General features: G+C 46.9%; 1 protein-coding gene across 1 annotated transcript in view; it reads right to left on the reverse strand.

Annotated features, from left to right (window-relative positions):
* The window catches only part of SLC44A1 (solute carrier family 44 member 1), a 297913-nt gene that overhangs the window by 141769 nt on the left and 137624 nt on the right, over positions 1-18520 (reverse strand). Inside the window, exon 4 of the mRNA XM_063914149.1 lies at positions 11097-11233. Within this exon, the coding sequence (XP_063770219.1) occupies positions 11097-11233 (137 nt within the window). The remainder of the gene's footprint in view (positions 1-11096; positions 11234-18520) is intronic.

Genomic DNA, 18520 nt, shown 5'->3' on the forward strand with positions numbered 1-18520 from the left:
CCCTATCCACGTGAAAAACCAAGTATGGGCTTTTATGTGATAAAGCCGCCAATTCGGAAACACGTCTTGCCGAAGCTAACGCCAACAACATGACCACTTTCCACGTGAGGTATTTCAACTCCACAGTTTTGAGTGGTTCAAACCAAGGTGACTTGAGGAAACGTAACACCACGTTAAGATCCCAAGGCGCCACCGGAGGCACAAAGGGAGGCTGAATATGCAGCACTCCCTTCACAAAGGTCTGTACTTCAGGAATAGAGGCCAATTCTCTTTGAAAGAAAATGGATAAGGCCGAAATCTGGACCTTTATGGACCCTAATTTTAGGCCCAAAGTCACTCCTGTTTGAAGGAAGTGAAGTAGACGGCCCAAATGGAACTCCTCCGTAGGAGCAGCTCTGGCCTCACACCAAGAAACATATTTCCGCCATATACGGTGATAATGTCATCAGGGTAGGAATGACTTCCTCCGGAATCCCTTTTTCCGGTAGGATCCGGCGTTCAATCGCCATGCCGTCAAACGCAGCCGCGGTAAGTCTTGGAACAGACAGGGCCCCTGCCGCAGCAGGTCCTGCCTTAGAGGAAGAGGCCACGGATGCCCTGCGAGCAACTCTTGCAGCTCCGGATACCAAGTCCTCCGTGGCCAATCCGGAACAATGAGTATTGTTCTGACCCTGCTTCTTCGTATTATTCTCAACACCTTTGGTATGAGAGGAAGAGGAGGAAACACATAGACCGATCTGAACAAGGTGTCACCAGAGCGTCTACCGCTACCGCCTGAGGGTCCCTTGACCTGGCGCAATACCGATTTAGCTTTTTGTTGAGACGGGATGCCATCATGTCGATTTGAGGCAGTCCCCAACGATCCGTGATCTGTGCGAAGACTTCTTGATGAAGTCCCCACTCTCCCGGATGCAGGTCGTGCCTGCTCAGGAAGTCCGCCTCCAAGTTGCCCACCCCCGGGATGAACACCGCTGACAGCGCGCTTACATGGCCTTCCGCCCAGCGTAGAATCCTGGTCGCTTCTGCCATGGCCATTCTGCTCCTTGTTCTGCCTTGGCGGTTTATATGAGCCACTGCCGTGACATTGTCTGACTGAATCAGAACCGGTTTTCTCCGAAGCAAGTCCTCCGCTTGACGCAGGGCGTTATATATGGCCCTCAACTCCAGGACGTTGATGTGGAGACAAGACTCTAGGCTTGACTAGAGACCTTGGAAATTTCTTCCCAGTGTCACTGCTCCCCAGCCTCGGAGGCTTGCTTCCGTGGACACCAGGACCCAGTCCTGAATGCCGAACCTGCGACCTTCTAGTAGGTGAGCACTGTTCAGCCACCACAGGAGAGATACCCTGGTCCTGGGAGACAGGGTGATCCTTTGATGCATTTGTAAATGGGACCCGGACCACTTGTCCAAGAGGTCCCATTGAAAAGTCCTCGCATGGAACCTGCCGAAAGGGATGGCCTCGTAAGAAGCCACCATCTTCCCCAGGACCCGCGTGCAATAATGCACTGAAATCTTTTTTGGTTCCTGACCATGGCTATGAGTTCCTGAACCTTTTCGATCGGAAGAAAAACCTTTTTCTGGTCTGTGTCTAGAATCAGCCCCAAAAAGGTCAGACGCGTTGTAGGGACTAGCTGGGACTTCGGTATATTGAGAATCCAGCCGTGTATCTGCAACGTCTTCATGGACAGACGCACGCTGTCCAGCAACCTCTCCCGAGATCTCGCCTGTATGATGAGATCGTCCAAGTATGGGATAATTGTGACCCCCTGCCTGCGCAGGAGCACCATCATTTCCGCCATTACCTTGGTGAAAATTCTCGGGGCCGTGGAAAGCCCAAACGGCAACGTCTGAAATTGGTAGTGACAGTCCTGCACTGCAAATCTCAGGAACGCCTGATGCGGGGGGAATATCGGAACATGAAGGTAAGCATCCTTTATGTCCAGGGACACCATCCAATCCCCCCCCCTCCAGGCTGGCGATGACCGCCCTGAGTGATTCCATTTTGAACTTGAACCTCTTCAAGTACAGGTTCAGAGATTTCAGGTTTAAAATGGGTCTGACCGAACCGTCCGGTTTCAGGACCACAAACAGGGTTGAGTAATATCCCTCTCTTTGCTGGAGATGAGGAACTGTGACAATCACCTGTTGAATATACAATTTTTGGATTGCTGCCAACACTATCTCCCTCTCTGACGGGGAAGCCGGCAGAGCCGATGTGAAAAATCGGCGAGGAGGCAAGTCTTCGAATTCCAGCCTGTATCCCTGAGAAACAATCTCTAATGCCCAGGGATCCACCTGCGAGTGAACCCAGACGTGGCTGAAAAACCGAAGACGAGCCCCCACCAGATCTGCCTCCCCTCGGAAAGCCCCAGCGTCATGCGGTGGACTTTGCAGACGCAGGGGAGGACTTCTGCTCTTGGGAACTAGCTGTGTGCAACTTTTTTCCCCTGCCTTTCCCTCTGGCAACAAAGGATGATCCACGTACCTTCTTGTTTTTATTGGAACGAAAGGACTGCATTTGATAATGAGGTACCTTTTTTGTATGCTGCGGGGGGACATAAGGTAAGAAATTTGACTTACCAGCCGTAGCCGTAGAGACAAGATCCGAGAGGCCGTCTCCAAACAACTCCACCCCTTTGTAAGGCAACGACTCCATATGCCGCTTTGAATCGGCAGCTCCCGTCTACTGTCGGGTCCACAAGAGCCGCCTAGCAGAAAATAAGATTTTACTTACCGATAAATCTATTTCTCGGAGTCCGTAGTGGATGCTGGGGTTCCTGAAAGGACCATGGGGAATAGCGGCTCCGCAGGAGACAGGGCACAAAAAGTAAAGCTTTTCCAGATCAGGTGGTGTGCACTGGCTCCTCCCCCTATGACCCTCCTCCAGACTCCAGTTAGGTACTGTGCCCGGACGAGCGTACACAATAAGGGAGGATTTTGAATCCCGGGTAAGACTCATACCAGCCACACCAATCACACCGTACAACCTGTGATCTAAACCCAGTTAACAGTATGATAACAGCGGAGCCTCTGAAAGATGGCTTCCTTCAACAATAACCCGAATTAGTTAACAATAACTATGTACAATTTATGCAGATAATCCGCACTTGGGATGGGCGCCCAGCATCCACTACGGACTCCGAGAAATAGATTTATCGGTAAGTAAAATCTTATTTTCTCTATCGTCCTAGTGGATGCTGGGGTTCCTGAAAGGACCATGGGGATTATACCAAAGCTCCCAAACGGGCGGGAGAGTGCGGATGACTCTGCAGCACCGAATGAGAGAACTCCAGGTCCTCCTTAGCCAGAGTATCAAATTTGTAAAATTTTACAAACGTGTTCTCCCCTGACCACGTAGCTGCTCGGCAAAGTTGTAATGCCGAGACCCCTCGGGCAGCCGCCCAAGATGAGCCCACCTTCCTTGTGGAGTGGGCCTTTACAGATTTAGGCTGTGGCAGGCCTGCCACAGAATGTGCAAGTTGGATTGTGCTACAGATCCAACGAGCAATCGTCTGCTTAGACGCAGGAGCACCCATCTTGTTGGGTGCATACAATATAAACAACGAGTCAGATTTTCTGACTCCAGCTGTCCTTGCAATATATATTTTTAATGCTCTGACAACGTCCAGTAACTTGGAGTCCTCCAAGTCACTTGTAGCCGCAGGCACTACAATAGGCTGGTTCAGATGAAATGCTGACACCACCTTAGGGAGAAAATGCGGACGAGTCCGCAGTTCTGCCCTGTCCGAATGGAAAATCAGATATGGGCTTTTGTAAGATAAAGCTGCCAATTCTGATACTCTCCTGGCAGAAGCCAGGGCTAGAAGCATGGTCACTTTCCAAGTGAGATATTTCAAATCCACCTTATTTAGTGGTTCAAACCAATGAGATTTTAGAAAGTCCAAAACCACATTGAGATCCCACGGTGCCACTGGAGGCACCACAGGAGGCTGTATATGCAGCACTCCCTTAACAAAGGTCAGGACTTCAGGGACTGAAGCCAATTCTTTTTGAAAGAAAATCGACAGGGCCGAAATTTGAACCTTAATAGATCCCAATTTGAGACCCATAGACAATCCTGATTGCAGGAAATGTAGGAATCGACCCAGTTGAAATTCCTCCGTCGGAGCACTCCGATCTTCGCACCACGCAACATATTTTCGCCAAATTCGGTGATAATGTTGCACGGTTACTTCCTTCCTTGCTTTAATCAAAGTAGGAATGACTTCTTCCGGCATGCCTTTTTCCTTTAGGATCCGGCGTTCAACCGCCATGCCGTCAAACGCAGCCGCGGTAAGTCTTGAAACAGACAGGGACCCTGCTGAAGCAAGTCCCTCCTTAGAGGTAGAGGCCACGGATCTTCCGTGATCATCTCTTGAAGTTCCGGGTACCAAGTCCTTCTTGGCCAATCCGGAACCACTAGTATCGTTCTTACGCCTCTTTGCCGTATAATTCTCAATACTTTTGGTATGAGAGGCAGAGGAGGAAACACATACACCGACTGGTACACCCAAGGCGTTACCAGCGCGTCCACAGCTATTGCCTGCGGATCTCTTGACCTGGCGCAATACCTGTCCAGTTTTTTGTTGAGGCGAGACGCCATCATGTCCACCATTGGTCTTTCCCAACGGGTTACCAGCATGTGGAAGACTTCTGGATGAAGTCCCCACTCTCCCGGGTGAAGATCGTGTCTGCTGAGGAAGTCTGCTTCCCAGTTGTCCACTCCCGGGATGAACACTGCTGACAGTGCTATCACATGATTCTCTGCCCAGCGAAGAATCCTTGCAGCTTCTGCCATTGCACTCCTGCTTCTTGTGCCGCCCTGTCTGTTCACATGGGCGACTGCCGTGATGTTGTCCGACTGGATCAACACCGGTTTTCCCTGAAGCAGAGGTTCTGCCTGGCTTAGAGCATTGTATATTGCTCTTAGTTCCAGAATGTTTATGTGAAGAGACGTTTCCAGACTCGTCCATACTCCCTGGAAGTTTCTTCCTTGTGTGACTGCTCCCCAGCCTCTCAGGCTGGCGTCCGTGGTCACCAGGATCCAATCCTGTATGTCGAATCTGCGGCCCTCCAATAGATGAGGACTCTGCAACCACCACAGAAGAGACACCCTTGTCCTTGGAGACAGGGTTATCCGTAGGTGCATCTGAAGATGCGACCCTGACCATTTGTCCAACAGATCCCTTTGGAAAATTCTTGCGTGGAATCTGCCGAATGGAATTGCTTCTTAAGAAGCCACCATTTTTCCCAGGACTCTTGTGCATTGATGTACAGACACCTTTCCTGGTTTTAGGAGGTTCCTGACAAGCTCGGATAACTCCTTGGCTTTTTCCTCCGGGAGAAAAACCTTTTTCTGAACCGTGTCCAGAATCATCCCTAGGAACAGCAGACGAGTTGTCGGCATTAACTGGGATTTTGGAATATTCAGAATCCACCCGTGCTGTTTTAGCACTTCTTGAGACAGTGCTAATCCCATCTCTAGCTGTTCTCTGGACCTTGCCCTTATTAGGAGATCGTCCAAGTATGGGATAATTAATACGCCTTTTCTTCGAAGAAGAATCATCATCTCGGCCATTACCTTGGTAAAGACCCGAGGTGCCGTGGACAATCCGAACGGCAGCGTCTGAAACTGATAGTGACAGTTCTGTACGACGAACCTGAGGTACCCCTGGTGTGAGGGGTAAATTGGAACGTGGAGATACGCATCCTTGATGTCCAAGGATACCATAAAGTCCCCTTCTTCCAGGTTCGCTATCACTGCTCTGAGTGACTCCATCTTGAACTTGAACTTCTTTATGTACAGGTTCAAGGATTTCAGATTTAGAATAGGTCTTACCGAGCCATCCGGCTTCGGTACCACAAATAGAGTGGAATAATACCCCTTTCCTTGTTGTAAAAGGGGTACCTTGACTATCACCTGCTGAGAGTACAGCTTGTGAATGGCTTCCAAGACCGTCACCCTGTCGGAGGGGGACGTTGGTAAAGCAGACTTCAGGAAACGGCGAGGTGGATCCGTCTCTAGTTCCAACCTGTACCCCTGAGATATTATCTGCAGGATCCAGGGATCTACCTGCGAGTGAGCCCACTGCGCGCTGAAATTCTTGAGACGACCGCCCACCGTCCCCGAGTCCGCTTGAGAAGCCCCAGCGTCATGCTGAGGCTTTTGTAGAAGCCGGGGAGGGCTTCTGTTCCTGGGAAGGAGCTGCGTGTTGCTGTCTCTTCCCTCGACCTCTGCCTCGTGGCAGATATGAATAGCCCTTTGCTCTCTTATTTTTAAAGGAACGAAAGGGCTGCGGTTGAAAAGTCGGTGCCTTTTTCTGTTGGGGAGTGACTTGAGGTAGAAAGGTGGATTTCCCGGCTGTAGCCGTGGCCACCAAATCTGATAGACCGACTCCAAATAACTCCTCCCCTTTATACGGCAAAACTTCCATATGCCGTTTTGAATCCGCATCGCCTGTCCACTGTCGCGTCCATAAAGCTCTTCTGGCCGAAATGGACATAGCACTTACCCGTGATGCCAGTGTGCAGATATCCCTCTGTGCATCACGCATATAAAGAAATGCATCCTTTATTTGTTCTAACGACAGTAAAATATTGTCCCTGTCCAGGGTATCAATATTTTCAATCAGGGACTCTGACCAAACTACCCCAGCACTGCCCATCCAGGCAGTCGCTACAGCTGGTCGTAGTATAACACCTGCATGTGTGTATATACTTTTTTGGATATTTTCCATCCTCCTATCTGATGGATCTTTAAGTGCGGCCGTCTCAGGAGAGGGTAACGCCACTTGTTTAGATAAGCGTGTTAGCGCCTTGTCCACCCTAGGAGGTGTTTCCCAGCGCTCCCTAACCTCTGGCGGGAAAGGGTATAATGCCAATAATTTCTTTGAAATTATCAGCTTTTTATCAGGGGCAACCCACGCTTCATTACACACGTCATTTAATTCTTCTGATTCAGGAAAAACTATAGGTAGTTTTTTCACACCCCACATAATACCCTGTTTAGTGGTACCTGTAGTATCAGCTAAATGTAACGCCTCCTTCATTGCCAAAATCATATAACGTATGGCCCTACTGGAAAATACGGTTGATTCGTCACCGTCACCACTGGAGTCAGTGCCTGCGTCTGGGTCTGTGTCGACCGACTGAGGCAAAGGGCGTTTCACAGCCCCTGACGGTGTTTGAGTCGCCTGGACAGGCACTAATTGATTGTCCGGCCGCCTCATGTCGTCAAACGACTGCTTTAGCGTGTTGACACTATCCCGTAGTTCCATAAATAAAGGCATCCATTCTGGTGTCGACTCCCTAGGGGGTGACATCCTCATATTTGGCAATTGCTCCGCCTCCACACCAATATCGTCCTCATACATGTCGACACACACGTACCGACACAGCAGACACACAGGGAATGCTCCTAACGAAGACAGGACCCACTAGCCCTTTGGGGAGACAGAGGGAGAGTTTGCCAGCACACACCAAAAGCGCTATATATATATCAGGGATAGCCTTATAATAAGTGCTCCCTTATAGCTGCTTTGTTATATCAAAATATCGCCATAAATTTGCCCCCCCCTCTCTGTTTTACCCTGTTTCTGTAGTGCAGTGCAGGGAAGAGACTTGGGAGCCGTCCTGACCAGCGGAGCTGTGAGAGGAAATGGCGCCGTGTGCTGAGGAGATAGGCCCCGCCCCTTTTCTGGCGGGCTCGTCTCCCGCTATTTAGAGAAATCAGGCAGGGGTTAAATATCTCCATATAGCCTCTAGGGCTATATGTGAGGTATTTTTAGCCTTTATATAGGTTACATTTGCCTCCCAGGGCGCCCCCCCCCAGCGCCCTGCACCCTCAGTGACCGCGTGTGAAGTGTGCTGAGAGGAAAATGGCGCACAGCTGCAGTGCTGTGCGCTACCTTTAGAAGACTGCAGGAGTCTTCAGCCGCCGATTCTGGACCTCTTCTGACTTCAGCATCTGCAAGGGGGCCGGCGGCGCGGCTCCGGTGACCATCCAGGCTGTACCTGTGATCGTCCCTCTGGAGCTTGATGTCCAGTAGCCAAGAAGCCAATCCATCCTGCACGCAGGTGAGTTGACTCCTTCTCCCCTCAGTCCCTCGCTGCAGTGATCCTGTTGCCAGCAGGAATCACTGTAAAATAAAAAACCTAGCTAAACTTTTTCTAAGCAGCTCTTTAGGAGAGCCACCTAGATTGCACCCTTCTCGGCCGGGCACAAAAATCTAACTGGAGTCTGGAGGAGGGTCATAGGGGGAGGAGCCAGTGCACACCACCTGATCTGGAAAAGGTTTACTTTTTGTGCCCTGTCTCCTGCGGAGCCGCTATTCCCCATGGTCCTTTCAGGAACCCCAGCATCCACTAGGACGATAGAGAAATAGACATAGCATTTATTCTGGAGCTTAATAAACAAATGTCTCTCTGAGCATCCCTCATATACAAGGAAGCATCTCTGATATGCTCTATGGTCATTTGAATGGCGTCCTTATCGAAGGTGTCAATTTCCGTAGATAAGGAATCTGCCCATGCCACAACCGCACTACAAACCCAGGCAGACGCCATAGCCGGTCGAGCAATAGTACCGGAATGATTGTAAATGTGCTTTAAGGTAATTTCCTGCCTGTGATCAGCAGGTTCCTTGAGGGAAGCCGTATCCTGAGAAGGCAGTGCCACCTTTTTGGACAAACGTGTCAGCGCCTTGTCAACTTTTGGCGAAGATTCCCAGCGTATCCTATCAGTTTGTGGAAAAGGATACGCCATGAGAATCCTTTTGGGAACTTGTGGTCTCCTATCCGGAGATTCCCAAGCCTTTTCGCACAAGTCACTTAATTCAAATGAGGATGGAAAAGTGACTTCTGGCTTTTTCCCTTTATACATGTGTACCCTCGTGTCAGGGACAGGGGGTTCCTCATTAATATGCAAAACCTCTTTAATGGCAATAATTATGTACCGTATACCCTTAGCCACCTTCGGCTGTAATTTTGCATCTTTATAGTCGACACTCGAGTCAGTATCTGTGTCGGTATCTGTGTCATCGATCTGGGATATGGTGTGCTTCTGAGACCCCGAAGGACCTGGCGCCCCAGGGACAAGCATGGACTGGCTACCTGACTGATCCCTAGCTTCTGCCTTGTCTAATCTTTTATGCAATAGATTGACATTTGCATTCAAGACATTCAGCATATCCACCCATTCCGGTGTCGGCGTTGCCGACGGCGACATGACACTCAAGCACTCCCCCTCCACATTAAGCAGGCCTTCCTCGTCAAACATGTCGACACACGCGTACCGACACACTTCACACACACACAGGGAACCCCTTTCCTGAAGACAGTATCCCTGTCAAGGCCCTTTGGAGAGACAGAGAGAGCGAGTATGCCAGCACACACCCCAGCGCAATAACCCTGGAGACCAACACAAAATGTTTTTCCCCAGCAGCGCTGTACAATATGTAAACCGCCAATTATGTGCGCGCCCCCACTCTCTTTTAAGCACCCTTTCACCGTGTGTAAGCAGGGGAGAGTCCGGGGAGCTTCCTCTCAGCAGTGCTGTGGAGAGAAAATGGCGCTGGTGAGTGCTGAGGGAGAAGCCCTGCCCCCTCGGCGGCGGGCTTCTGTCCCGCTCAAACTTAGTAAAATATGGCGGGGGCTCTTTTATATACATGTACAGAGCCCACCTGTACATGTATATAGTCTTTTTGCCATGCAGAGGTTTATATTGCTGCCCAGGGCGCCCCCCCCCCACCCTGCGCCCTGCACCCTTACAGTGACCGGAATATGTGAGGTGTATGGAAGCAATGACGCACAGCTGCAGTGCTGCGCGTTACCTCAGTGAAGCTGAAGGCTTCTGCCGCCTGACTACTTCTGTCTTCTGTACTTCTAGCTCTGTGAGGAGAACGGCGGCGCGGCTCCGGGGGTGGACGCCCAGTAAGAACCTGCGTTCCCCCCCTCTGGAGCTAATGGTGTCCAGTAGCCGAGGAAGCAGAGCCTCTCTTTGACAAGAAGGTCTGCTCCTCTCTCCTCAGTCCCTCGACGCAGGGAGCCTGTTGCCAGCAGTGCTCCCTGTGAAAAAGTAGTAAAAGGTAGAAAAAAAAAATCCAAACAAAAATGCTTCTAGGCAGAGAACTCTGGAGAGCTCTCTGCAGTGCACCCATCTTGCTCTGGGCACAGTGTAAAACTGAGGTCTGGAGGAGGGGCATAGAGGGAGGAGCCAGTGCACACCCAGAGTCCAAAGCTTTCTTAAAGTGCCCTATCTCCTGCGGAGCCCGTCTATTCCCCATGGTCCTTACGGAGTCCCAGCATCCTCAAGGACGTTAGAGAAATTAGGTTCTATCAGTGACTTTTTAGGCACATTTGTTAATTGGTACAGTGGTTTTGGAATTTGTCCATTCTTGAAATTTCTAGTTATTCCACATGGAACAGAAATGCCAATGTGCATAGTAACAACAGTCATGTGTCCCAGCATTTGGATTAAGAAACTGAAAGAGAATATGTTCCTGCAATTGTTACTTACCAGCATGTGGAATATCAGATTATATTTTTACTGAAAGTCCCAAATTTGTTTCATCACTAAAGTTACTTACAGATGTGTCTTCTTACATCTTTGCTCCATGCGCTACAATTCGCGTTCCACATAGCACAAGTGCTTTTTTTTTCCCGCGAAAATGCGTCTTAGTCACAAAGTATGACACACGAGCAGCTTCTGCTGATTAAAATATGCAGCATGCCTATAGTCTGTGTGTGACTGCAACTGTATTTGCATACAAAATGCTATGCTACTGGAAAACACTGTAACCTGGCATTTCGGATGCAGATACAGCCGCAATTATACATAGAATATAGGCAAGCTGCATATCATTGTAATCAGCAGGATTTGCTTGAGCGTCCTTTGCTACTAAGATGCATTTTCACAGAAATAAATGCATGCCATGGCATGTCGCAACTTTAAGGGCTGTTTAGTATGACTGTAGCAAGGACGTAAAAGGACACATCTGTATGGTCGGTGAGAATCACAAAATAGATATTGTAGGATATCTATAGGTGCTGTACAATAATCTTGCATGTCACATAAGTTACATGGTCTTGCACACTTACCATTAATTTCAGCAAATTTTTTCACATCAGCCAGTGTCTTCAATTCTTCCTGCGGACACTCAGATACACACAAAGCTACAGACTTTATCTTTCGGTTTATTAAGTCCAGCTTGCAGGGGTCCAGGAAAAAAACATACCTAAAAGTTGCATAAAAGAAAAAAACAAAAACAAACAGTGAGCCTCACATTTGTTACGGTCTTAAAGAATGATTATATGACTTTTCAATTCCTGAATTATGAAGAGCCAGTTGCCTACTTACAGTGGAGCCTATCAATTCCATGGGGTATATGCAATTCACGTCGAATCGCGGCAAATTATCGCCGTTTTTTAATTCGACACAATTCGACAGGTGAATTCCGGCAGGTGGCTGCCGGAATTCACCATATTCAATGAAAAACGGATTCGACATTCCCGCGGGCGAAAAACGGCCGATTTGACGGATTTTGCCGCGATTTTAAAAATCGGGAAAAAACGGGAAAAAATGGCGTAGGGTCCCCCCTCCAAAGCATAACCAGCCTCGGGCTCTTCGAGCTGGTCCTGGTTCTAAAAATGCAGGGGAAAAATTGACAAGGGATCCCCCATATTTTTAAAACCAGCACCGGGCTCTGCGCCTGGTGCTGGTGCAAAAAATACGGGGGACAAAACGAGTAGGGGTCCCCCGTATTTTTCACACCAGCATCGGGCTCCACTAGCTGGACAGATAATGCCACAGCCGGGGGTCACTTTTATGCCGTGCCCTGCGGCCGTGGCATTAAATATCCAACTAGTCACCCCTGGCCGGGGTACCCTGGGGGAGTGGGGACCCCTTCAATCAAGGGGTCCCCCCCCCAGCCACCCAAGGGCCAGGGGTGAAGCCCGAGGCTGTCCCCCCCATCCATTGGCTGCGGATGGGAGGCTGATAGCCTTGAGTAAAATGACAGAATATTGTTTTTTTCCAGAAGAACTACAAGTCCCAGCAAGCCTCCCCCGCAAGCTGGTACTTGGAGAACCACAAGTACCAGCATGCGGGAGAAAAACGGGCCCGCTGGTACCTGTAGTTCTACTGGAAAAAAAATACCCAAATAAAAACAGTACACAGACACCGTGACAAGTAAAACTTTATTACATACTGCCGACACACACATACTTACCTATGTTCACACGCCGACATCGGTCCTCTTCTCCATGTAGAATCCACGGATACCTGAAAAGAAAAGTTCAATATACTCACCTCAACCAGGGTCCAGAGATAAATCCACGGACTTGGCAAAAAAAGAAAACGAACACCGATCCACCGGACTGAAAGGGGTCCCATGCTGACACATGAGACCCCTTTCCACGAATACCGGGACATCACGTGACTCTTGTCCCTTTAGTCCCTTCAGCCAATCAGGAAGCGCTACTTCCGTGGCGCTCACCTGATTGGCTGTGCACTGTCTGAGCTGTCAGACAGTGCATCGCAAAGCCGCTCCATTAGTTTCAATGGTGGGAACTTTGCCGTCAGCGGAGGGGTTGCAGGATGCAGGTGCTGGTGAAGGAAGGTACCAGCACCTGCATCCTGCTGCCTGTTACTATTTACCTTCTCTGACTGCCGGAGAGCCTTCAAACAGGGTAAAGGCTTTAGCGGGACCGAGCTAAGGAGGTCCGCACCCTGTTCATTTCAGAGCCGCTACAGCCGTGAGTAACCTGCGACAACTATTGCGGCTAGACAGCACAGGGGTGGAGTGTATCGCTGCGGCTAAAATCTAATACAGCGGACTCCCCCTGTCAGCAGCAAAAAGCTCATAAGTGATTGAAATTATCAACTTTAAATCCTTATTCCGGCTAAAGAAACACAATACTGCAATATACAATTTGGGGTCGTAGCATACCGCTGTGGACAGTTGAATACACAGCGCTCTCCCCCTGTCAATTTTATCAATCTCACCAAGTGGCTATAATTAATGACTGCAACTTTGTATCCCGGCTTTCTTAAAGAGACGGTTGTCCAAGAGTAACAATTGTTACTAAGTATATAAAAGATAATTTACGGACATTATTTACAAATGAACTTTAAGGGCAATTTTTTATGAGTTATTGTATGTGGATCGTAGTATTTTTATACATGAATTTATATAGATGGTTTTATGTCTTATGTTGTAAATTGGAGTATAAATAAACTAAACACATTTAAATCCAATAAGGTTCCAGCGCTCCCTTGATAGTGCATACTATTTCTTCCATATAGATTACATTTGGTGGGACAGTACCACCGGTGGGAGACGCAGGAATCTTCTGTGGGTGTTTGAATATATATATATATATATATATATATATATATATATATATATATATATATATTCAAACAGTTTTTGGTGGTTTGCAAGCGCTGTGTTTTTATTAATATACAGAATTGTATATGTTCATCATTGGTTTAATATGCATTTCTCAACACTTCACATAAAGGGCCAGATGTACTAAAACTTAAAAAGTGATAAAGTGGAGAGTGATAAACTGCCGGCCATTCAGCTCCTGTCATTTTTGAAACAAAGCCTGTGACATGGCAATTAGGAACTGAAAGGCCCATATAGACGGGAGAGATGTGTGCTGAGTGAACCGCTCAGCACACATCTCTCCCGCCGCTCAGCACAGCGCGATGTGGGGGAGGAAGGGGCGCCGCTCATTTCACCCTGGGTGTGAAATGAGCGACGTGCTAGATGGGCCTGCATGCAGGCCAATCTAGCACCGGCGATAGCGATGTGCGGGGCCGCGCATCGCTATCGCTGAGGGGGGTACACACTAGTGATCTGTTCTTAAAATCTAAGCAATCTAGTCAGATTGCTTAGATTTTAAGCATGGATCTCTCCGTGAGTACCCCCCTTAACACTCTCCACTTTATCACTTTTCAAGGCTTAGTACATCTCCCCCAAACAGTCTTAAATACTTGAGATGGAGTTACAGACATGAACTTTTTCTGCACAATAACTGTAGTAAGCTTGAAGTAAGAATGAACCTTCTAGAGGGGCGTTGCCTGAAATAGCTAGGTGTAGGGAGCACGTTACCGGCTCTCCCACCTCTATCCTTTACAGATCCTGTTTATCTTGGCAGTTTCTCCACTACACTGGGTATAGTAGCAGGATATTGTTTGATTAACGGGGCTCTACAGTGAGCTCTTGTGCAGTGCCTCTCTGCCTGCTTTCCGGAGTCCTCCATGGCCCGGTCTGCTTTCCCTGGGGCTCGGTGTCCCTGTCTCTAGCTCCCGTGGCTGTTCTGGGACGTTATACTTACCTGAGAGCTGCCTCCTGTCTACATCCTCAGAGATACTGTGAGCGACTCCTGCCTTTGTCTTCACTCCGACTCCCACCCATCTGCTGCGGTGTTTGGGGCGTGCTGGACGCGGGCTGCCGCCTTGTTGTTGGTGTCCTTCTCAGCTGTGGCACAGATCTTCTTGCGACTCCAGTGGATAAAGCCTCACAAGCTTCACATTACTGTTACTGTGGCTATATTGCCTTGCTGTTTCCTGCTTCAGTGATCGTCTGCCTGATATCTCCTGCTGTTGGACATATTGCAGTCTGCTAGCAAGCTTTGGTGGTGTGCTAGCCACCGCCATCTGGCTACTGTATTCCCTCTTGGCTGGTACCAACGCCTCACCAATGGCTACCTCTGTTCAGCGAATCCTTCAGGCAATTACTGCCTTCACGCAGAGGCTCCTCACTAAGCGTAGAGATGTGATGGTTATATCTTCAAGTTCTACAACTGCAGATCGCATGTCTTCTCTACAAACACAGCTTCTGGATTTGTCCTGCCCACAGGATGTATTTTCTCCTGATATGGATATTATCTCAGTCCGTGGATGTCCGGACTCCATTATGGGCTTCTTGAAAATCCGTTCTACATTTCTGTTGCCGTTGGTGAAACTTCAAGATCCTTTATTCAAATGTTTCATATACTTTTCTGTGCATCCCTGCTTGAGCGGGAGGTTCCCGGATTTTTTATTTAAGTACTTTATGTCCCTCTTTGTGTATCCATGGATGAATGGAAACGGGACTGTTTATGCACTTCTGCAAGTGATGGAGGCCTGGCCAGATTAATATTTAATATGTTTGCCACCATTATTTTGCTTTAGTAATCTTTCCCTTTTTTTTAATTTTTTTATTTTTAAATACATGGATGCTTTGAATATTCTCTTACCTATACTGTACATATAATGCTTAGTATTATGCGTGGGAGGAACGCTGTATTCTTATAATGCGGGAGAGCCGGGTTTAGCCTGGCTAAAAGGTCATTATTAGTCTATTGCCCTTGTCAGTCATGTGCTTTAATACCCTTTTTTTTTTTTTAGGTGTGCGTGTGTGAGGGGGGGGTTAGTTAGGGTAGTTTAGGGGAGGGGGGGGTTTTAGGGATCCAAGTATGCCTAAATTGGGGGTAGGCTATACAGGGTAGGGGGTTATGGGGAGGGTTGCTTTTGGGGTATTTTTCTAGTATGTAAACTTTGGTGGCTGTTTTATATTTTATACTGTTTTGATATGCGACCGGTCCATTTGTGATTTGTAGTGGCAGGGTATCTGTGTAATCTCTTTTTGTCGCCCGTATGCACCTTTCACCTTTAGCTATATAAGCCCGAATGGCACCTTCGGGATCTGGCTAGGTTATCATTATTTTCAGTGAAGAACTATGCGTATCCTGTTTTTGATATTATATTATAGTGTCTTTTACTTCAGCACGCTGCCCTAAACTATTTTTCATGGTATATCACATTTGTTTACTCGTGTCGGCCATATATCTCCTGCTTTACCTATTGTAAGATTGTTTTTTGTTGTTCTCTGTTGGATAAAAACGTAATAAAAATTCCGCAATTTAAAAAAAAAAAAAAAAAGAAAGAACCTTCTAGCAATACTGTCAAGTTTATGTAAATGCTTCAGAAGTTCATCGGAGTTTATGACATTTGCAGACCATTTTGGCAGACTTTTTCTTACTGAAAGCAGATGTCAGTAACAGCATGTTAGCACACAGGACACCAACTTGCAAATAGAGCCTTACTTACAGTTGGGTGTAAATTCATGTGTGCCTTGTAAAAATGAGCCGTGATGGTCTACATGTTTAGAGTTACAGGTGAGTTACAGGTGACATTTAGACTTACAGGCGATTTTCACTTGCAACCCCATGTGTATGGACATGCAGATTAGGAGCATTTGCAATACAGGTTATCAGTTCTGCACCAACTAACACAACATAAAACTGTACATACGTATAAGTATATGTATATAACCAATATAAACAGCGTTGTTTTTAAACAATTTAATAACGCTTGATTATTGGTGGTGCTCACAAAAAAATTTTTTATTTTTTATTTTTCTTTTGTCTTTTCTTTCCCCGCATACTTGTAGATTAGGAGCATTACAGGAAGGGTTCTCATGCATAAGTCTAGTGCAAGTTTACACGGTGATTATTATGACTGTTACACTTTGTATTGTTTAAATGTGCGGCTCCCCACCACGATCAATACCCAGCACCAATTCTACTACACTAAAGTGGCTGAACCGCCAATTATTTACTTTTAAATACAAAACAAGTTTCAATGCTCAATATTATCGACTGAAACTCCATTAGAATGGAAACAGACCTGGACACCAGGCATGCTGATAATGACGACTATTTTTGCACTTGATTTTAGGTTGCATGTATCATAAGCTATAACGAAATATATTCTTATCTTTACGTTCAACTTTATATGAAGCCCACGGTGTCTAACATTAGAAGTAGAGTATGGAAACTTTTATGTAAATACAGTGCCTTGCTAAAGTATTCACCCCCCTTTGCATTTTTCATATTTTGTTGCCTCACAACCTGGAATTAAAATGGATTGTTTGAAGGTTTGCATCATTTCATTCACAGAACATGCCTACAACTTTGAAGAGGTTTTTTATTTTATTCTTATTGTGAAGCAAACAACAAATATAACAAAATAACAGAAACCTTCAGAATGCATAACTATTCACCCCCTAAAGTCAGTACTTTGTAGAGCCACCTTTTGCAGCAATTACAGCTTCAAGTCACTTTGGGTAAGTCTCTATGAGCTTGCCACATCTTGCCACTGGGATTTTTACCCATTTCTCAAGGCAAAACTGCTCCAGCTCCTTCATGTTGGATGGTTTCAGCTTGTGAACAGCAATCTTCAAGTCTGACCACAGAATCTCAATTGGATTGAGATCTGGGCTTTGACTAGGCCATTCCAACACATTTAAATGTATCCCCTTAAACCACTCGAGTGTTGCTTTAGCAGTAGGCTTCGGGTCATTGTCCTACTGGAAGGTGAACCTCCGTCCCAGTCTCAAATCACAGGCAGACTGAAACAGGTTTTGCTCAAGAAAAACCTGTATTTAGCAGCATCCATCTTTACCCTTGACTCGAAACAGTTTCCCAACCCCTGCTGCTGAAAAACATCCCCACAGAATGATGCTGCCACCACCATGTTTCACTGTGGGGATGTTGTTCTTGGGGTAATGGGATGTGTTGGGTTTGCGCCATAGTGTTTTCCTCGGTGGCCGAAAAGTTCAATTTTAGTCTCATATGACCAGAGCCATACATTTGGGAGTTTTCCTCCATACATTTGGGAGTTGTCCACATGCCTTTTGGCAAACTCAAAACGTGCCTTCTTATTTTTAACACTAAGTAATGGCTTTTTTCTGGCCACTCTTCCATAAAGCCCAGCTCTATGGAGTTTACGGCTTATTGTGGTCACATGCGCAGGTACACCAGTCTCTGCTGTGGAACTCTGCAGCTCCCTCAGGGTTACCTTTGGTCTCTCTGCTGCTTCTCTGATTAATGCCCTCCTTGCCCGGTCTGTGAGTTTTGGTGGCTGGCCCTCTCTTGGCAGTTTTGTTGTGCTACCATGTTCTTTCCATTTGAAGATGATGGATTTGATGGTGCTCCAGGGGATCAAAGATTTGGATAATTTTATTTATTTTTTTATAACCCAACCCTGACTTGTACTTCTCAACAACTTTGTCCCTGACTTGTTTGGAGAGCTCCTTGGTCTTCATGGTGTGATGCCTCTTGCTTAGTGGTGTTGTAGCCTCTGGGGCCTTTCAGAAAAGGTGTGTTTATACTGACAGATCAGGTGACACTTAGATTGCAAACAGGTGGACTTCATTTCACTAATTATGTGAGTTCTGAAGGTAATTGGTTGCACCAGAACTTTTGAGGGGCTTCATAGCAAATGGACATATGCACATGCCAATGTTCACATTTTTATTTATAAAAAAATCTTTTTTATATAAAATTTTTCTCATTTCACTTCATCAACTTAGACTATTTTGTGCATATCCATCACACAAAATTCAGATAAAAAAAATAAAATTAATTTACAGGTTGTAATGTAACAAAATAGGTAAAAAGCCAAAGGGAGTGAATACTTTAGCAAGGCACTGTATCTGTGAACATTATTAATAGCGTTTTCATGCAAG

Source organism: Pseudophryne corroboree, chromosome 1 (assembly GCF_028390025.1).
Source record: "Pseudophryne corroboree isolate aPseCor3 chromosome 1, aPseCor3.hap2, whole genome shotgun sequence".
NCBI classification, from domain to species: domain Eukaryota; kingdom Metazoa; phylum Chordata; class Amphibia; order Anura; family Myobatrachidae; genus Pseudophryne; species Pseudophryne corroboree.